Source organism: Drosophila subobscura, chromosome E (genome assembly GCF_008121235.1).
Source record: "Drosophila subobscura isolate 14011-0131.10 chromosome E, UCBerk_Dsub_1.0, whole genome shotgun sequence".
Lineage (NCBI taxonomy): Eukaryota > Metazoa > Arthropoda > Insecta > Diptera > Drosophilidae > Drosophila > Drosophila subobscura.
This window is the reverse complement of record NC_048531.1, coordinates 17,444,031-17,462,644: the sequence shown is the minus strand read 5'-3', so window position 1 is coordinate 17,462,644 and position 18,614 is coordinate 17,444,031. Positions and strand designations below refer to the sequence as shown.

Genomic DNA, 18,614 nt, shown 5'->3' with positions numbered 1-18,614 from the left:
AAGATGCTGCCATTGCTGTTGCTTCTGCCGTTAAGGGGATATGCGATTATGTGGAAGCTCTTTATGGACATTAGTTACCTCTGGGTTTTGTAATTAGTTTGCACTCAACTCGGGGGCACACACACAGTGTGTCTCGCCCTGCTGCCTTGTCAGCAGTTCTGCATGGATGGATGATTGTATGGCCTTTTGGAAGATCCTTGGGAGGACTCCACATAAGAGCAACTGTGCGCAAACCTTTGTGGCATGTTTGGTGCATTTTTATAGAAATTCGTATTAGCAAAATGCATTTAGCTAAAGACTTCTGGTGCGGAAGAGTGCCCTCAATGAGCTTATTTGATCTCTGATTTTGCAGCCCCACAGCCCAGGGTGTTTGTATGTGTTTGGATGTTGTTTTAGCCGCACGGACACAAGCGACTTTGGGGCAGCATCAAATGCTCTGGTCAGCCCCGACTCGGTTATGAATCTTTTAGTGGTGGCTGGAATACGAGAGACAGCTTTGCATATAAGTTTACACGCATACTAAACCAACAGGAGAAGGCAGAAGACCCTTGACAGGCTGACACCGCACTGGCACTGGCACTGGCATCAAGCTAGACCCACTCATGGGTAGAGACACATAGAAGTCATAAATATTACATTTGCGGAAATGCAAATGACTGCCAAACTGGTGCACACGACCTGCCCTCTCTCCACGTTCGCACTCATTTGAATGCCCAAAAAGAAGTGTGCATATAAATGTACATACGTACTCGCACGAGTAAAATATTCGACATGCCACTCATGCGGAAACAGCAAACAGCAGGTCAGTGGTGCTGCTGCTGGTGCACAGTGGTGTCACACAGTGCAGTGCAAACCGACCGGATCAGGAGCATTCTGCGCCACAGGGGAAGCAGTTTAGGTGGAACTCCATTGATTTTGTACACTCATTGGGAGCCAATGGGCTTTTAACAGTGTGATAAGCTCCCAGACTTGGGAACCATTCAAATACTTCACAAAGTATTTCCATTTCCATAAAAGTAAGATGTTTTGTCCCTTTATCTCCATCCATTTGTGCGATGTTCATTCGATGATGTTTCGACTCCTTGCCCTAATTGCTTGTGGGGCCACTAATGTGCTGTTATTTCTCTAGCAAATGTCACTATTAGGTGGTTCCACTGTGCGGTGTCTGCTGCTATTGTCGTGCTGCAAACAAGTTTGTTGTTCTGCCAGAAATTTTTTATGCGCTTATGCAAATAAAAAACTGCACTAAAAATTCCATAAATTTGTGTGTTTTTTTTGCCATTTTCCCCCTCGCTCTTATGCAGCTTCTTTTCGCCGCCACTGAAATTCTATTACACGCCCGTCAGCCAGAGGAGGGAGTGGTCGGAAAGACATACAGGGTATGGGGGAGGAGACTGTAAGGGCAAGACTCCACGAATGATACACAAAATAGCGCCAGGCTGACCAGCGCATCATAAACATAAATCGCCTCCGACTCTGTCCCGCCCCGCCAGCAGTTCTGTGGTGGGCCTCCTCCTTCCGCCCTGGCAGCCATATTTTTGACATTTTAATGCAACAGCAGCCGCTCCAATTGCTTAAATTACAAACTTTATGTTCTCGACTCGACTCCGACACCGACACTCTGAGACTCCGGGAGTGTGATGCGGGGCAAGTTCCACCTAGGTGCCACATCGGAGGGCATGTTTATATGCAGCCAGATAGCTGGAGTCGACGCTGAGTTGTCGCCCCGTCCTCGATTTAATTTTGAATTTAAGGAAAATTACCAAACGTGCTGATAAAGTGAGCAAATTGTAAATTAAATTATGTGTCCCTGTCCCAGTCCCTGTCCCAGTCCCATTCCCACTCGGGCCGAGCGACAGCCGCTGGCAGAGTGACAGTGACAGTACCAGAACAAGGACAAGGACAAATATAGTGCGAGACCAGACAGAAGAGAGAAGAGATAACCGAAACATGTGATGCTCTTTACTCTTACACCATCAAACCATAGGAGTAGGACGAGTTTCAATAACTTCCTGCGACGGTTGTCAGCCAGATGGAACTTTTATCTCTATTGCCATCAAGTCATTGACGAAGTCAATAATACTCCCTGGTAGAGTATACTCGCATTAAGAAAAGGCAAGGTGTTGTTGAGTTTCTGCAAAAATTTGTTTACCAGCAGCGAATGTAATCAAGCGTAAGCGCTACCTTCCTTAGTCAAGGGTGATTTGGATTGTGGAAGGGGAATGGGAATGGGGATGGGGATGGGCTAGCGACTGGAAGGAAAAGTAAAAAGCAAATTGCAAAGCCAACGAAGAGAGGAAAAGCTGCAGTTGTCAGCGGGTGAGAGAGAGTGAGCGCAGGCGGGGTATTGAAGGCAATTTGAATACGTGGCTGGCAAGATGGAGCTGCCAAGTAGATGGCTCATTTCGGGCTCCATAAAGCAACACTCTGCTGGTGCTGTTACTCATGCTCCCTACGCTGCTCCTGAGCTGAGCATGTCCTAAGACGCCACTGCGCTGCTGTTGACATTAGCAGCCGGCAAATTGCATGCAATCAAGCGCAAGTAATAATCCAGAGCAGGGGCAGGACAGCACCCTTGCCGCAGCGTAGGCCAGAGCTGGGAGTAGTCCCTGCTTCATTTTCCTTGCTTCCTGCATGACAGCATATCAGGGAGCAGAATAGGACCAATCACTGGTAAATCCGATTACCCAGCCGGCATTTCCCCACTCAAAACTAACTTTGTGTATCGGAGGAGACTTGCGATCCCATGAATGAGCACTTAATTGCGGGTTACTGAAATCCATCAAGGGACACTGACCAAAAACAAAGGAATTAAACAGCTGAGAAGCTTTTGATGATGCATCGAGCTGCACACACTTTTGGCAGCCTAAACCCATTTCCCATTGTCTGGCAAGCTGAAGAATTTATGTCTGCCGGCAGGTAAGAGGCCCAGCCAAAAACTGGAAAATAAATTGACTTGCTTTCGGCGAGAGTCTTTCCCACTTTGTGAATACTTGAGTCTGAAATGGCGCAAAGGGGGATAATGAGTTTTTATGAATACTTGTGCAGCATAATCCAACAGCAGCAGCAGCCGAAGCAGGAGCTGGTCCGGACAATTTGCTCGACAATCAAATGTTTTACTTCCCATTTCGTTCATTTGCTTCTCAAATTACATTCTCTGGCGAATGCCTAGACCAAAAAATGCCCCAATGATAAATTACTGAGATATTGCACAGAGGAATGGCAGCGGAGGCAGGAAAGGGAGGAGGAAATGATTAATGTCTCTGCAGCATCGTCGAATTATTAATAATAATAATAATCACAACAATGGGGGATACTGAATAGGCTCGGAACGGGACTTGGCCCATGATGATGATGTTTTGGGCATTCTCGTTTTGCCATTGCTGGCGTGGGCGGGAATGGGAGGGGCACTGGGATTGAGAATCGGATCTGGACAGGCAAATAAGAACTGAAATGGAGTGGAGTGAAGTGGATTCTCGTCCAAAGAGGAGGAGATACACAAATACTTCATCAATTGTGCTGCTGGCAATGCGGCTGACTTTTACAAATTGAATTTGTTTATTTGATTTGACAATTAGTTCCGAGCAATTGGAGCGCCACAAAAAATCGTTTCCGATTAATTGTTCGCCAGAATTTAAAGACTTTAATGCCCGAAGATCCGTTGCGCCCCAGTTCGGGATGGTTATTCGGGCAATAAATACTCAGTTGTTGTTACATGTGTGCAAACATGCATCAACATAGCCGAAGGGTAATAAATTTTTACAGCCCCTACATCTGCCAGGCAGGAGGCAACAATCCACAGCACTCAGCACTCAGCAGTGAGAGAGAGTGAGGATACACGAGAGCAAGGCTGCAATGGTAATGGTCCTCGGTCTGGCCCCAAAAAGCAATCCATGTCGGGGGCTGAAAAGTTGTGCAAAGTTCATTGCTCTAAATGTTTATGGGCATATAGGCTTATGCGCATTTTATGCGCGAAATCAAGAAAAATGGAAATGCATTCTGCTCCTTCTGCTCCTCTTGCTCATCTTTCCAAGTTCCCATTTGCCGCTTTCTGCTGCGGCTGCACAAAAATGGATTCCAAGCCCTGCTTCTCTGCTTCTCTGCCTGGGCCTCGTCCTGACTCGTGTGTAAACAAGACTCAGTAGGGACTTTGTTTGCCATGAGATCCAGGAGCAGGAACAGGAACAGACACATGCACAGCGAGAGAGAGAGAGAGAGAGAGAGAGAGAGACTCGGTGCCTCTCGTTCTAACTTTGGCATGCGGCCAGCAGCAGACTTTGCAACTTTTTTCGGCCTGGGTCAACTGTGGCCAAGTCTAATGAAAACTTCAAACAGCTGCCGGTGTAGCTCGGCCACTGCTCATTCCTCATTCATAATGCAGCTCGCCAATTGCCTGGAACACTTAATCTAATTATAGTTAAATAAGCAATTTCCGCGGGGAGATCCAAGCCACTGCACGTCGTGGTCGTTGCCGTGTCCGTGCATCAAAATGCTGGCATTTGTATTCCCTGTCAACAGGCAGAGGGCATTAGGCACCAGAACGAGCCGTAGCCAGAGTTAGAGCCACAGCCAGAGTCGAGTCGAGAGATGGAGCCATATCTGCCGCATGCGGGCCTGCCCATACATATGAACATTCACACCTGACCCAACCACACCCTGCCACAGCACCCGCGCTTCTCGTGGGAACCACAGGCGCGTTGTCAGCTGCATGTGTGCGGCAATAATTTTCCCAGCCATTTCTCTTCTGTCCGTCCTTTGTTGGGGTTCCCATTCCCATGCCCGTTGCCATTCCCATTGCCGTTGCCGTTGCCAGAAGTCATAGACGGTTAGCTTTGGCTGCCACAATTGTTTTGCCAGGTACAACAACCATCGCAGCAGCAGTTGCCACGGGGTTGGGGCAACAGCAGCAACAAGAACAACAGTCTGCCATACTCAGCGCTTTTCTCTAGAGTAGAGCGAAGCGACTCCAGTGCGGGTCTATAAAACAGCCAGATAATCGTCCAGCGTGTTCGAATTCCATTTGGGGTTTGTTCTCCCCTTCATTTCGTTCTGCCTTTGTGCGCCCTTCTTTGTTTCGAGGAGGATGTGTATTACTTTTTCCACTTGGCATTTCATTTAGATTAACATTTTTGGGACCCAGTCAGATCCACCATCACACACACAGACACAACTGATTTAAAGGCAAAAGTTCACAAAAAATTTAATGCGAATTCATGGCGTGTTGCCTGCTAATCGAATTTTCTTTTTCCTTTTGGGCTGTTGAAAATGGAGAAAGGTCCGTATTCCATATAAATCCATATACCCTCAGGCAACAGCGCCCATGCATGGGCATGCAGGGCGCCCCTTTTGAGTTCATGCAAAGTATGAAACACTTTCGCTACATATTCCTCCAGCGTCAAAGGGTTTTTTGAGCTTTCAAAACTGTTTTTTTTTTCACTCGGTTTTGCCACACGATTGAATGGCAGCACCCACAGCAAAGCTTGGCCACATCAATGTGTGGTGTGTGTACATATATGCCGCAGGAGTATCCATGTACAGATGTTCCAGTTGCAATCCCAGTTCCCTGCTCTCTCTCTCTCTCTCTCTCTCGGTGCTCTCCCGCCTATGCCTCCTTTGCTGCAATTTATTTCCACGGGCTTTGCGGTTGTTCGGGGCCTGCGAAAGTTTTCCTGCTGCCACAGTGAAAGTGGAACAGCAATGGAAGAGTTGCTGTTTGTTCACCATTCGCCGTCTGCTCTTCGCTGTTATTTAGCACTTGCATTAGAGGAAAAGAGGAGAGTCGATGGCAGAGACGTTTTTCCATTAGGGCAACTGTCAGCAGTCATAAGCTTTAAGAAATAAATCGCATTTGGTAGCCGTCCACGAGGATGTTTCTCAATTGAAATCATTGACGCTGGGAACAACAAAAGGCACTTCAATGTTGACATTTTGATTTTGGCTCCAGATGGAATAGAAAGTAGCAAACGAAATTCATCTCGAAGAATTCCGCAGGGAGAGAGGGCAACAGAAGTAAAAAGGAAGTGCAGGTAGTACGAGCACGGGGCGTATGACTGTCTTTTATATGGCATAACAAAAGCTTATCGCCAGCATAATAGAGACACGCGTCTGTGTAATAAAGTAGGGCCTATGCCCAACCACCTCCCTACCGCCCTCACACACACACACACACACACACACACACGCAGACACATTCGCATTCAGAAAAACGCGCACTTGGACGTTATCATTAACATTATTATTATTATCATTGTTACGAGACGGAAGCTGCCTTTGTCTGTTGGCAACTTAAGTGACTTTTTGTTCTCGTTCTCTTACGCTTTGGCTTCTCCTTTATTTTTTGGTTTTTTTTGCAGAACTCAAGGCGGAAATCTTTGGGCCCAGCGATCTGATGGTGAAGACAGGCAGCGACATTAACCTAACCTGTAAAATTATGCAGGGACCCCATGAGCTGGGCAACATATTCTGGTACAAAGGTGCGTATGCGTAATGAACCTCTGTCGCAGCAGCATAATGTGGAATGGCATCCGCACCTCATTCACACAATTCAATTTGCTTTGCAACTCTCTCCCACTCTCCTGCTCTGCCACTCGTCGCATTCCAGGCAGCGAAATGCTCGACGGCAAGGGCGAGAATGAAATCGACAGCTCCATGGCACGCATCCGCGTCGAGGATGATTGGTCGGACGGGCTGACTTCGAGGTATGTAACGACTCTCCCATCATTACTTTACATACGACGAGCATTTCAGTTATTTTGCATTAAAATGCCGCCTCACTTAATTAAGGCCAGAGGTAAAGTCAGATCTAGAGCCAGAACTAAAGCCCAACCAGGCCTGCAGCCGGGGCAGACACGGACTCCTACGTTGAACGACATTTTAAGGCCAAAGCGAAGGACAGTCTGGGCTGGGAGAGACGCACTGTCTCTCTCTTTGACTGTCTTTCTATTGTTGTGCAAACAGGGTCTTTTCGAGAGGTAAGCAGGGTTTGGCCTGCACCTGACATCAGGGTCCACAAAGGAGATCCTACCCGTCCTACTCCGACTACTACTGACTACTCCAGCCAGACTCGGATGCTGGTTGAGGTGATGATACTGAAAGTCGAAAGAACTTAGGCAATCGATTGGGGAGCACATTTCCGAAAAGAAATTGTTGTAGTTTCTGCCGGAGTAACATTGAAACGCAAACCTAATGGCAGTTCAGTCCATTTTTTCAGAGGTAGTTTGTGCCCAAAAGTAAAGTTTTCCATTTACTGTGAGTCTCTCTGAGAGACTAACTGTGCCACTAAGCTTCACTTGCCAGGGTATTATCGTAGTTGCTGTTCAGCTTCCATTTCATTCTCACCGAACGATTTTCGAGTTAGCCGTGTGTGACTTTTAATTTGCTTTAGTGAAAGTCAGACCAAGGTCCATAGATGAAGTCAAAATCGGAGTCAGAGGAGGAGGCGACTCACAGACGGAGTCAGAGTCAGAATCCGGTTAGGAGCAAGCGTCATGGCTGCAGTAGTTAGTTCTTCGTCTCTCGTTGCAGGGCCCCTGGATCATTGCCCATTTATGCTGTTAACTAACGGTCCAGACGACCATCAAATGCAGGTGCGGATGACAGAGATGGAAAGACTTAAACAAAAGACAGAAAGAGAAAACGAGATGGCGGGGGAGAGGAAAAGAAAAAGGAGGGCTTATGGTAGGGTTACTGGGAATTAGAGCCAGTCCTGGTGGAGGCGGCAGCTCGACACACATTATGCCATAAAGTAGGAAAAGTTTTTTCTATGTTTTTTGCAGCCCTTTAACGTTTATTCCGTTTATTTCACATGCATTCCCCTGTCCCGCTGACATTCATTTTCTCTATGTTTCCCTCTGCTCTTCTCGTTTTCGTTTTCGTTTCTCCGTTTCTATTTTTCCCCTTGTCCGTTTCTCTCCTCGAAGCAGATTAAAAATCAAGCACGCCATGCTCGGCGATACTGGCAACTACACCTGTGTGCCCACGGTGGCGAAAACCTCGAGCGTCTATGTGCACGTAATTATTGGTAAGTGTGTGTGTGTAGGTAGTGCATGTTCAACTCCCCCCCCCTCTACCCCCATCAACCCCCTTTCAGCCACGTGTGCATCTGTGTGCCTGTGCTGTCAGAGAGTTTTGCATGTTTATGACGGAAAGTGGAAGTTGCCTGTTAGCTGCAATGGCGGCGCATTCGCAATTTGTTTGGCCAATTGCAAAGCGGGGCCGGTTGGGGCAGCGCAAGCAAAATCGGCATGCAAATTTCCCAGTTACAGGTACTGGGGAAAACAAGGTCTACATATAGCCGGGGGCATCTGCGAGTCCGTCTGACAACATGAGAGCTAGCTCGGCGTCAGAGTCACTCTGCTCAGTCTACTTTTAGCTTTGTTGATTCAAGATTCAGAGCTGTTTAGTTTTACCTAAATTGGATGAGTGTATCGATGGCGAGAGAGTATTGGGAATGGCATCAACGAGTGGAGGATCGTCGCCTTGGAGCCGATTCCGACTCTTCCACCCGATTGTATTTGCGCAGCAGCATGGAAATTATTTCTAACTGCAGCTGCAGCTTTTACTAAAGGAAAAGTTTGCGGCAAGTGCTCGGGCCAATAACATGCGGTGCTCTCAGCGCAGCAGGAGACCTGTCAGATTTATTGGAGCAACTTGTGTGCTCGAGAGCTCATAGAAAACTGCAACAACTTGAGCTGCCTCATGTTGTTCTTTGGGGCCAACAGGAACGGAACTGCATGTATGTATGTAAAGTCTTTGGCATCGTTCGGAGAATAAAAATATAAAAAAGGGAGATCATGCGCGTGTGTGTGTGAGTGTTTGTCTGTGGCAATCAGTGGGGCGGAAGCGGGTTTTGCTTTGTGCCTGGCTGGTTTATTGTATTACCAATTAACCAGTAAACTAAAAAGGCTTTCCCCCTCAATCGTTCCCATGTGTAATTTTCTTTGTTTGTTTTTCGCGCAGGCGAACACCCGGCGGCCATGCAACACAACTCGAGCAGCAACAGCAACAGCTTTTACTGCGGCATCTGCTGCATGCTGCTTAGCATTGTCTCTTGCTGCCTGCAGCAGTGGTACGAATCCGGGAGTGGATATGTCTCTGCAACGGCGAACACAGGTACGGGCACGGGCACGCGGCTCAAGTTCCCGCGGCGTACAGTGCTGAAAACAAGAGGAACACGAGGAGTCACGGCGCAAACGACAGCAGCAGTGGCAGTGGCAGCAGCAGCTGCAGTAACTGGAAACATGTTGCGAGCACGCCCTGCGGCGGCTCCATGCATGAGATGAAGGAATAATCAACACGCCGATGAGGCAAAACAGGAATCAGCAGAGGACTATTAAGGCAAGCCCACATACCCACACCACGCCCACATTCAAGGTGATTTCAGTTTGGGGCTTGGGTCGCGGTAAGGTCTGTGTTGGCTCATGGAGAAGTATTTATTAATGTCTAAGGCGATGAGTGCACGTAGTGGAAACGAAAACATATTATCCGACGACATGTGACGTTATAGCAACATTCAAAGGGAAAGGGAAAGGGAAAGGGAAACTGAAGGGAAAGTAAGCCAAAGGCTGGCAAACCCTGAGCCAGAGCTGGCACGAGGAAAACCTGTGCATTTTCCGTGGATTATCATAATCTAGTTCAATGTTTAAAGAGAATAAGCAAGAGTCGATGTAATACTAATTAATATTTGTGTGATTCGTTATGATTTTGTTGGCAAGTGATCGATGTGCGCAGCGATAAATAAAGGAATCGATACCGATAAACACTAATTCATACCGATACAAAATTTAAAAATAAGTAATTAGAAACAAATCCATTTACAATTTCTGTAAACTTATATTGGTTGCCCCTCTTCGATTGCCGTTAATCAGCTACCGATATGCCCTTTCGATGACTGCTAAGACATATTTTTGAAGTATCTAAACGTGATTTGTTCTCAAATTGAGTGTAGGGAATCGTTCAGTAACCGTTAACTTGCAATCAGACCATCGACTACCGATCACTGCTGACAGATCATCGACGGCACACCCATAGCTAAGCTTTCATACACACACACACTCTCTCATTACGAAATAAGACTTACTAGCTATAAATATGCTTCGAATCCGAACACCAACACGAGCCCCCCGCGGGCAGAGCTCTTCCGTTGAACCTCCCCCTTTCCCTTCTATGGAATCTCTTACTGCCAATAAGCCCCCACACACACACACACACATATACACACTTCTGTAGGCCACGACACCAAGCTGTTCGATTGAAATCTGCTGTAAATAATTGCCATTCGAGAGAGTTACCCAAGAGTACTTCAAAGCAACACTCATCCGATTATTTCATTTTCAAATAATGCTCTCAGTCGCTTTGCACATTTATCGGTTTTAGGCATTAGCTATGGATAAGCACTCGTACTCGCACGAGCATGTATTGTATGTATAGCCGGTAAGCCGATAAGCCACGAGTGGGGCAACATTTAATTCCACTCGTCCAGCACTCGAACATTATGGGGAGACGAAACGCCTTGTTTATGACGGACCCAATTGTCGGAGAGACTCGTTTAATTGTAAATAATTAGTTTTGGATAAAACCGAGAGAGATGGTAGCAAGCGAAAACTTAAATAATAAATACAAAATAAGAGAGGAAATTTAAAATTCAATGCAATGGATAATTGTGTTTATCGCTTGACAATTATCAATCATAATTGATGCGAAAACGAACACGATGCGAGTGGACAGTGCAGGGGAAGTGTAAATAAATTGATTAGTAGAAAAAAACGTAATTTTAATTAACTGTTAACCGAATAACACGAGTATAAGCGGCACATCAGTGAATTCAAATTTCCATACACCACCACCCACATAAAACATAACTTAATTATCCAGAGAACCAGAAAATCCAGCGAAAAAAGCACACACAAGAGTGTTGGCCAAACCACATACAAATTGTATATAGAGTGAATGGATTTTGCATTATCAGAGCTGGCATTGAACTTATCCAAACAAAGACGCGGACTCCACACCCGAGGAGGGTCCCGCTCCCGCTCCCGTAGATGTTTAGGCTAAGGTCTGTCCCCTGAGTGCAAACAATAACGAAAACCTAGCAAAATACGAGATGCATTGCAACTAAATAAGTACATACATATATCTACATATAAACCAGGTACTCTATATACCCGTACATGTGTACTTGTCTGTGTGTATCTACATATTCGTCAACAGATAGGAATGTAAAACACAGCCACACAGCCACACAACCACAAAGACAAAACGAAATGAAATGAAATAAAATTATGATTTAGAAAATTTAATAAATTTGAGAACTTGTCTATTTCTGGGTCCACTCTCCCCTAATGGGGCTTTTAGCGATTTGATTTTAATCATGGAGACGCTGATGAACTGGAGAAACAACCGGTTCATCTACTTACTCGTAGATTCGGAAATAACGCGTTCATTGACTCGAATTGGTCCAAAAATGTGTCTCACATTTGACTAAATTATTCAAATAAATGCGACGGTACGGGGCTGGCAGCTGCCATGAATCTCAGCTGGCTGATGTCTGTCCGTCAAAAATTGATTTAATTGCAATTTTTTTCCGATCCATTTTAGGGGAGATTTTCTGTTTGTTTTACCGTTCGTGACTCGATGTATAAATAAACCAAGAGACTAGGGAACACATTTTAGTCCGTTTCACGTCCAGATCTTAGAACATGCTGCAGCTTTCAGTGGAACGAGGTTTGGCCCTGCTGCCGCTGTTGGTGTTGCTGGGTCTTTTCGCAAGTCTAGAGGCAGGTGTGTGCTCTCCTTTGATATTCCTTCCACGTGGATAAACCTCTCATTTCACAGCCCCGTCTTCATCGACTGGAGGGAGTAAGCAGAGCCGGCCGGAGGAGCTGGTGCGTGTCTACAGCATAAACGCAGAGCAGTACGCGAGGGTTCTCCAGCTTACACAGGGCAAGAATGTGATCTCCGAGGCGCGACTGATCAACGGTGGCTTTGCCACGGTCGGCGACAGCCTCAGCTCCGGCTGGCACTCTCTGCTGCGGATCGTGGGGCTCACCACGCTTAGCAAGGCCGATGAGGATCCCAAGGTTGACTTTGATGGCCAACCCCTGTGCGTGATCAAGACAAGGGAGGATGCGCCCAGGGAGGAGGGCTCTCCCCGGAGCTCATCCACCAACAACCACGACGAGGAGGAGTCTGCCATCAACTGCATTGTGGTGCTCAAAAAGGAACATGATCTGGAGCAGCCTACCCCAGATCACTATCAATATTTGTACTCAGTGCCAGCCCCACAGTCGGCAGTAGTTCCTCAAGAGGCAGCACCGCAAGCGGCTGTAGTTCCTCCAGTGGAATCAGCAGCCGTAGGAGAGCCAGCGGAGCAGGTGGCTGAGCAGGTGGAGGATCAAGTGGCGGAGCAGGTGGAGGAGCAAGTGGAGGAGGAGATAACCACCGAAGCTCCCCAAAGATCTAGGTCTAAGTCGAAGAAACCAAACACTAGCAGTGAATCCACGACTGACAGCTTCGAGGAACACTTCGAAGTGCCCCGCCAATATGGAGCTGGCTATCCACCACCACCGCCGCCATACGGCGGCTATTCACCTTATGGTGCTTATCCATACAGCCCCTACAGCCCCCCCGTACAGCCTTACGGTGCACAGCCATATCCACCCTATGGCCAGTCGCTGTCGCCATACGCCCCACAGCAGCCCTTTGGCCTGCAGCAACCCTTTGGTCCACAACAGCCATTCGGTGGGCAGCCGCCAATCGGGAGTCCCTACTACCCTCAGCCATACTATGGACAACCCGCACCCAATCCTTATGCTCCCTACTCCTACTTCGAACAGACCCAAGCCCAGAATGAGGTGGAGAAAGCAGAAGCCGACGACGATCAGGACGAAGACGAGGACTCCTCTGAGGCGCAGGATGAGGATGAATACGGCTATGATAAGAAGTCGATGATCTATTATAAAAAGGTTTACGCTAATTAAATATCTATCAAATAAAATTGCATTTAAACAGAAAAAGGTTTAGAGTGTTTTGGTACTTGATTTGGGAGGTTGACTGAGAGAATCTTTTAGCAGCAGAAAGATGATTTGAAAGTGCTCTACTAATTGATCAAGATCAAGATCAAGATGGACCATGATTCAAAGTCCAGATCTGTCTGCGGCTTGTCCAAGCTATTAACACGAATATTATCATACAAACGGCTGGAACGATTCATGCTATAAAGAAGCTATGAATAAAACGAGTATGGCGATGCCCATGTTCTCAGAGAATTAGGTTAACGGATAAATTATGGAGATTCGCGGTCGATTAGGGCGTTGCTCCAACTGTTGATGAGCATCTGCGGTGATGTGCAAACGATTTGAATGACAAAGGCCTAAGGAAAGCCGTCAACTTTTAAAATATATAAGCTAGGGAGCGGAGCTATGCCAGCTTATTCGCGATCGCAATGAAGATCTTTCCAGTTCTGGCAGTGGTCGTGCTGTGCCTCGCGGCAGCACAGGCTGGTGAGTGTCCCTTGAACAGAGCCCTCAGAGGCAGAGTGCAGGTTTCCTTGAGCAAAAAACATCTCCTTTGGCAGGCACGAGTCGTCCGCATCTGGTGCGCCTTCATCAGGTGACACGCTCCGAGTACAACGAGCTCCTCCGCCTCACCCAGGGCAAGGAGATGGTCTCCGAGGCCCGGCTGCTCAGCAGCTCGATTGCTGGCATCAAGGGTCTGGCTGCTGGCGTCAAGGGCGGCTTTGCCGTTGGCAATTTCATTCCAGCGCTCTTCAGCTCCGGCCCCAAGGAGGTGATCACCAAGAAGGGCCAACCTCTGTGCGTGATCTCCACCAAAAACCCAGACGACGACGAGGAGGAAAACAGTCGATCGATCAGCGTGGCGTACGAGCCGAACACTGATTCTGGCTCCTCCTCAGGCGGCTCCAGCGGAGGTGGACACGGTGGCGGTCACGGAGGTGGTCATGGCGGTGGTCACGGAGGTGGACACGGAGGTGGCAGTGATAGTGACAATGACGACGATGATGCAGATACACCCACTGTCAATTGCATACTGATAGTCAATGGCACCGACACCACCAAGCCAGGCCACGGAGGTTCTGGAAAGCCACACGGACACTCTCCGCCGCCGTACCATGGAGGATACCCCCCGTATTATCCACCACCCTATGGATACCCCTATCCTGGCTACTATCCCCCTTACCCCTACCCTCCACCACCACCACCACCACCGCCAAAACATCACCATCGTTCGTTCGATCGATCGGTTGAAGCCCCCGAGGATGTCAGTCGCGTGATCGATGCCTACAACGGCTACTACTATCAGCCGAGGCAGTTCACGCCCAGGTATCACAAGCGGTCTCGTGCCAGCCAGGAGATCTTCCCTGCATACCAGCCGGCCAGCTACCCGCAGCAGGAGTACGCCTCCAACTACCCAAAGGTTGTGCGTAACCACGGCCTGACCCACCCGGCTCCCGTTTACGTGCGGACGCCACAATTTGACCAGGATCGATATAATTAGAGATAAAATACGAATAAAACATTTAAATAGAGCACACTTTTCTTTGCACAGCTTTCTCTCCACTTTCTACTGTTCATCTGGTACATGACTTCGCTCCGTTTCATCTGAGGGACACACACGAGCAATGAACAAGAAAAGAATATAAATGATGGCTGTTTTCGGTTATTCTTCATGCTGTTCGGTTCGATATTTATGTTGTCATGCTGAATGGACTTCAGTTTAATTCATTAATGTACACATTCGTTTCAAAGATACCATAAGCAGAGCATCCATTTCCCATTCCTTATTGTCTATTTTTTAATGACAAATGTCTGTGTGCTGGGTAGGCACAAGTAAGTCTTGGATCTTAGAAGATACAACTCTTATGTTCAATAGGTAATTGATATGTTTTGCAATTTGTTCCATTTTTGTCAACATGCACTCCAGAAAGCGGCCATCAATCCAGCTGCACCAGGCGCAACAGCCATTATAATTGGACTTGAAGTTGAATGGCAGAATAGCTCTCATTTGTTCGCATGTGTGTTTGTGTGTGTGTGTGTGTGTGTGCCCATAGGCGTATGTATTTGCGAGAGCTTGATCGAAAGTGTTACAAGGTCCTGCCACTAACAATGCAACAGCGAGCAGAAAGAAGCGTTGATCTAGGCGGCAGAGAACATGGCCCAAACACGGCTTGTAAACAAGCAGCATTACACTTCCACCTCTCATGCACGCACACATGCAAGCACACACACACACACACACATACGCAGCATAGGGCTGAAAGTATTGGGAGACAACGACAATTGGAACTGTAACACATCGCTGGCTTTTATAGAGCCTGCCTCTTCGGTGCTGCTGCTGCTCTCAACACTGTGGATACTGGATACAGAGACACACTAGCACACTAACACACATGCAGTGGCAAGGACAACGAACGCGCAGGCATAAAAGAGAATAAATTAAAGAACAACTCGAAATAACCGCGGGGCAATTTGTACTGGTACAGTGCATATGGGGCATAGGCGTGGGGCGTGGGGCGTGGGGTATGGGGCATGGGGCGTGAGCGTTTGGTTCGCCCCTTTGCTGTTAAGTGCAAGTGCATCGATGCCAAAACAAACACGCGAATGAGACAGAAGTAGGTTCGCCTTTGGCCTCATTGCGTTTTTAGCCTAAGCCTCTCTGCCACACTGTCACACTGCCATACTGCCCCTGCAACCATACTCTCCCACTCTGCCACTCTGCCACCCACCACTGGCTGTGTTGTGTCTATGCACTGCAAAATAATTACTTTCATATCCTGCGGCAATTAAATTCATTTAGTTTGGCACCAATTTCCCTTCCACCCCGTGCACCGCCCCCACTGATGAGGAGATAGCTCTGATTAAGACATTCATTCCCTGTCGCATTCAACGGCTTACGCTTGTGGCTGTTGAACCCAAGCTGAGAGCTTTCTCCCTGTCACTGCCAGTTGGAGAACACGGCCACCCCGTCCTAACCGTCCTAGCCGTCCTGCCCGTCCTGCCCGTCCTGCCCGTCTGTCCAGGCAACTCTAAACTATGTCAACTGTTAACTTTTCCTTTTTATTTCAGTTATTTGTTGCGCTCGTTGTTGTTTCTGCAGCCGCTGGCATTCCGCTTCTATGGCCTGCATGTTTTTCAAGGACTCTACATAGTTTATCCAACAACATGAGGCACACGCACATGCACACTGGCTGACATACGCGACGGACACGACGGACACGGACACGGACACGAACTAGAGCTTGTTGTTGCACGAGTGGCAAGCAAGTGTAGGCCATTTTGAACATGGCTGAGTTGAATGTAAGCAAATTGCTAAGGGCATTACGAGCAAAAGTCTGTCGCTCAGACAGAAGCACCCACAAAAAAGTGCACCACTTAAACAGTTGTGTTAAAGGAACGGACTATTGAAGGATGCACGTAAAACCAGTCCCCAAATTGCTCTCCTCAGGGATCAGTATTTGGAATTGAAAAGTGAATTTCCGAAAGTGCTGATTGAACTTGATGCGAGATAAAACTGTTGGATGGCAATGATTAATTAATTTGATTCAGTTAGATTTCGACCACAACTCAGGTGAGTGTTTATCACGATTTGTGGTCAGCAAAACATTCACTCAAACGAATAGAAAAATGCGCAATCCACTTCAAATATGGGGCGATAATTAAGAAATCTTTCTTTGCATTCATTTGACATGCAATCAAAACTACATTAGGCACTTGAGCAGTGCTTTTGTCTAGGATTTTCTCAAGTGTTCAATGCTCTGATGAAGATAAATTGCATACATATGCACGAGTTTGTAGATCTTGAATCATTTTCCAGGGGGAAAAGTCAGGCAAGCATTTAGAACACACACACACGTCATCAGCAGCGGCGTCATCAGCATCGCCTTCGTCATGTAAACGTCAATTTAACGGAATATTAATACACGCACACCACGCAAAAGACACACACACATATCCAAATACATGTGTACATACATTTGTGTGTCTCTGATATCAACGGAAGTGCGTACACGACGACACGCTTGAGTGCCATTTTGTTAAGGCGCAAAAATTGATAAGTGCCTTGTGGTTCTTGCGGTCTTGAGCGTCCCATTAACAGAAACACGCTGCTGGGTAAGAGGGCTGCAGAGAGTCAGCAGGGGAAAGAGCGAGCTCGAGCAAGAGAGTGAGAGTGAGAAAGAGAGAGAGGGGGGAATACTGCCGCGTATCTGTGTGTGTGGGCATAATAAAATTTACACAATGAGAGCGAGAGGCAGGGAGAACCAGCACCCGTTGCACGTCAATCAAACATGGCGTCAAGTAATCATTAACAAAATAAACACTGCCCAAAAATACCTATTAATGCCGATCAATTCTTCTCTCGCAGAAGCAGCAATTTGGTAAAAGGAACTCAAGGCCAGGCCTAAGTGGAAATAGTCTATGACATCCTTAAGTAAACAAAATATACATTTATTTATGTATATAATTGAATTTAAATTTAGTTTTTGTATTGTTTGTTGTGTGAGTTTTTCTTTCAGTGGAGTCAGACGAATGCGATTTAAAATGGAGGAGGCTTGCAGAGGCAGTGCAGAAACGGGAATGGGCTGTTCGTTCTTGTGTTGAATGTCATGTTTTGTAGTTGGCTCTGTAGCTCCTTTTGCTTGTTGTTGATTTGGTGGCTAAACTGATTTGCGGTTGCCGAAGCATCATCGGCAGCAGCCACTTCGAATGGCTTAGGCTGGGAAAGCTGCCGGTGTAAGTGATGAATGGAGGGTGTTAGGGAGGGAATCTCTTTAAAAAGTGTACAATTTGCTCTTACTGTGCCATGCAGCTGGCTTTGGCACAAGGCATTTAATAATCTGCTAACTGAAAACCTGGCAATCAATAGGAGTTTCGCCGTACCTGGGCCCTGGCCTCCATGGAGCCAACCATCCATCCATCCAACCATCCATCCAGCCATCCATCCATCTGTATCGTCAAATGTATGTTCACAACACTAACGAGCTGTGATTTTTCTTGCCATCAGCCGAGGCAGTGAACAGGTGGGGCAGGGGACGAGGAAGAGAGTGCAAGTCAATGCGATTGGCGTCAATTAAGTGCCATAAGCGACACAACAAGCCGTCAGTTGGTCTGTCTGCTTCTCTGTCCCACTGGCCGTCCGTTCCTCCATCCAGCACGGAGTTTAACGCTCTCCCTCTTGGTCTCGGTCTCTCTCCGACTCGGAGGGGGGAAGCCTTTTGACACACTTTTCCGTAGCAGCAACGGCAACAGCAGCAGCACTAGGATTGATTGGCGCCACTCAATTGGGAACCTTTCTGGCCTGGTCTCGGCTTCGGTTTACCGTTGACTTCATGTGCAGCATCGTTACACGCATCGCTGGGCCTCCAGCCACTCCAGCCACTACAGCCACTCCGGCCTCAGTCTCTTCTCTTTTTTCTTCGACAAGCGATTAGAATAAATTGCAACATGCTGGCAAAACGACAGGCCTCAGCCTCCCTACAGTTCAGTTCCGTTCAGTCGGGTGGATTGGGTGTGGGCTTGGGTTTGGGCTTTGGCTTTGGCTTTGCAGATTGGTATTGAGCTCAACGTTATGCATTTGACACGAGTGCCGATTTCTGCTTC

General features: G+C 47.4%; 3 protein-coding genes across 3 annotated transcripts in view; all 3 read left to right on the top strand.

Annotated features, from left to right (window-relative positions):
- Nucleotides 1-10,889, top strand: part of LOC117890979 (zwei Ig domain protein zig-8) — a 47,195-nt gene extending 36,306 nt beyond the window's left edge. The window contains exons 5-8 of the mRNA XM_034796120.1: nucleotides 6,354-6,473; nucleotides 6,602-6,698; nucleotides 7,923-8,020; nucleotides 8,959-10,889. Of these exons, the coding sequence (XP_034652011.1) occupies nucleotides 6,354-6,473; nucleotides 6,602-6,698; nucleotides 7,923-8,020; nucleotides 8,959-9,281 (638 nt within the window). The 3' untranslated portion in view covers nucleotides 9,282-10,889. The remainder of the gene's footprint in view (nucleotides 1-6,353; nucleotides 6,474-6,601; nucleotides 6,699-7,922; nucleotides 8,021-8,958) is intronic.
- Nucleotides 10,890-11,566: 677 nt separating this feature from the next.
- LOC117889855 (trithorax group protein osa) lies at nucleotides 11,567-12,977 on the top strand. Its single transcript, XM_034794354.1, has 2 exons — nucleotides 11,567-11,778; nucleotides 11,833-12,977. The coding sequence occupies exons 1-2, from the start codon at nucleotides 11,697-11,699 to the stop codon at nucleotides 12,975-12,977; spliced, it is 1,227 nt and encodes a 408-aa protein (XP_034650245.1). The 5' UTR covers nucleotides 11,567-11,696.
- A 464-nt stretch (nucleotides 12,978-13,441) lies between these two features.
- LOC117889854 (wiskott-Aldrich syndrome protein homolog) lies at nucleotides 13,442-14,514 on the top strand. The gene is made up of 2 exons (XM_034794353.1): nucleotides 13,442-13,499; nucleotides 13,574-14,514. The coding sequence occupies exons 1-2, from the start codon at nucleotides 13,442-13,444 to the stop codon at nucleotides 14,512-14,514; spliced, it is 999 nt and encodes a 332-aa protein (XP_034650244.1).
- The last annotated feature ends 4,100 nt before the right edge of the window (nucleotides 14,515-18,614 follow it).

Bases quoted from the DNA above. Each gene is read 5' to 3' on its own strand.
- LOC117889854 (XM_034794353.1), top strand. From the start codon at position 13,442: ATGAAGATCTTTCCAGTTCTGGCAGTGGTCGTGCTGTGCCTCGCGGCA. The intron at 13,500-13,573 runs GTGAGTGTCCCT...CTCCTTTGGCAG, and splicing joins CCTCGCGGCAGCACAGGCTG to GCACGAGTCGTCCGCATCTG.
- LOC117889855 (XM_034794354.1), top strand. From the start codon at position 11,697: ATGCTGCAGCTTTCAGTGGAACGAGGTTTGGCCCTGCTGCCGCTGTTG. The intron at 11,779-11,832 runs GTGTGTGCTCTC...CTCATTTCACAG, and splicing joins TTTCGCAAGTCTAGAGGCAG to CCCCGTCTTCATCGACTGGA.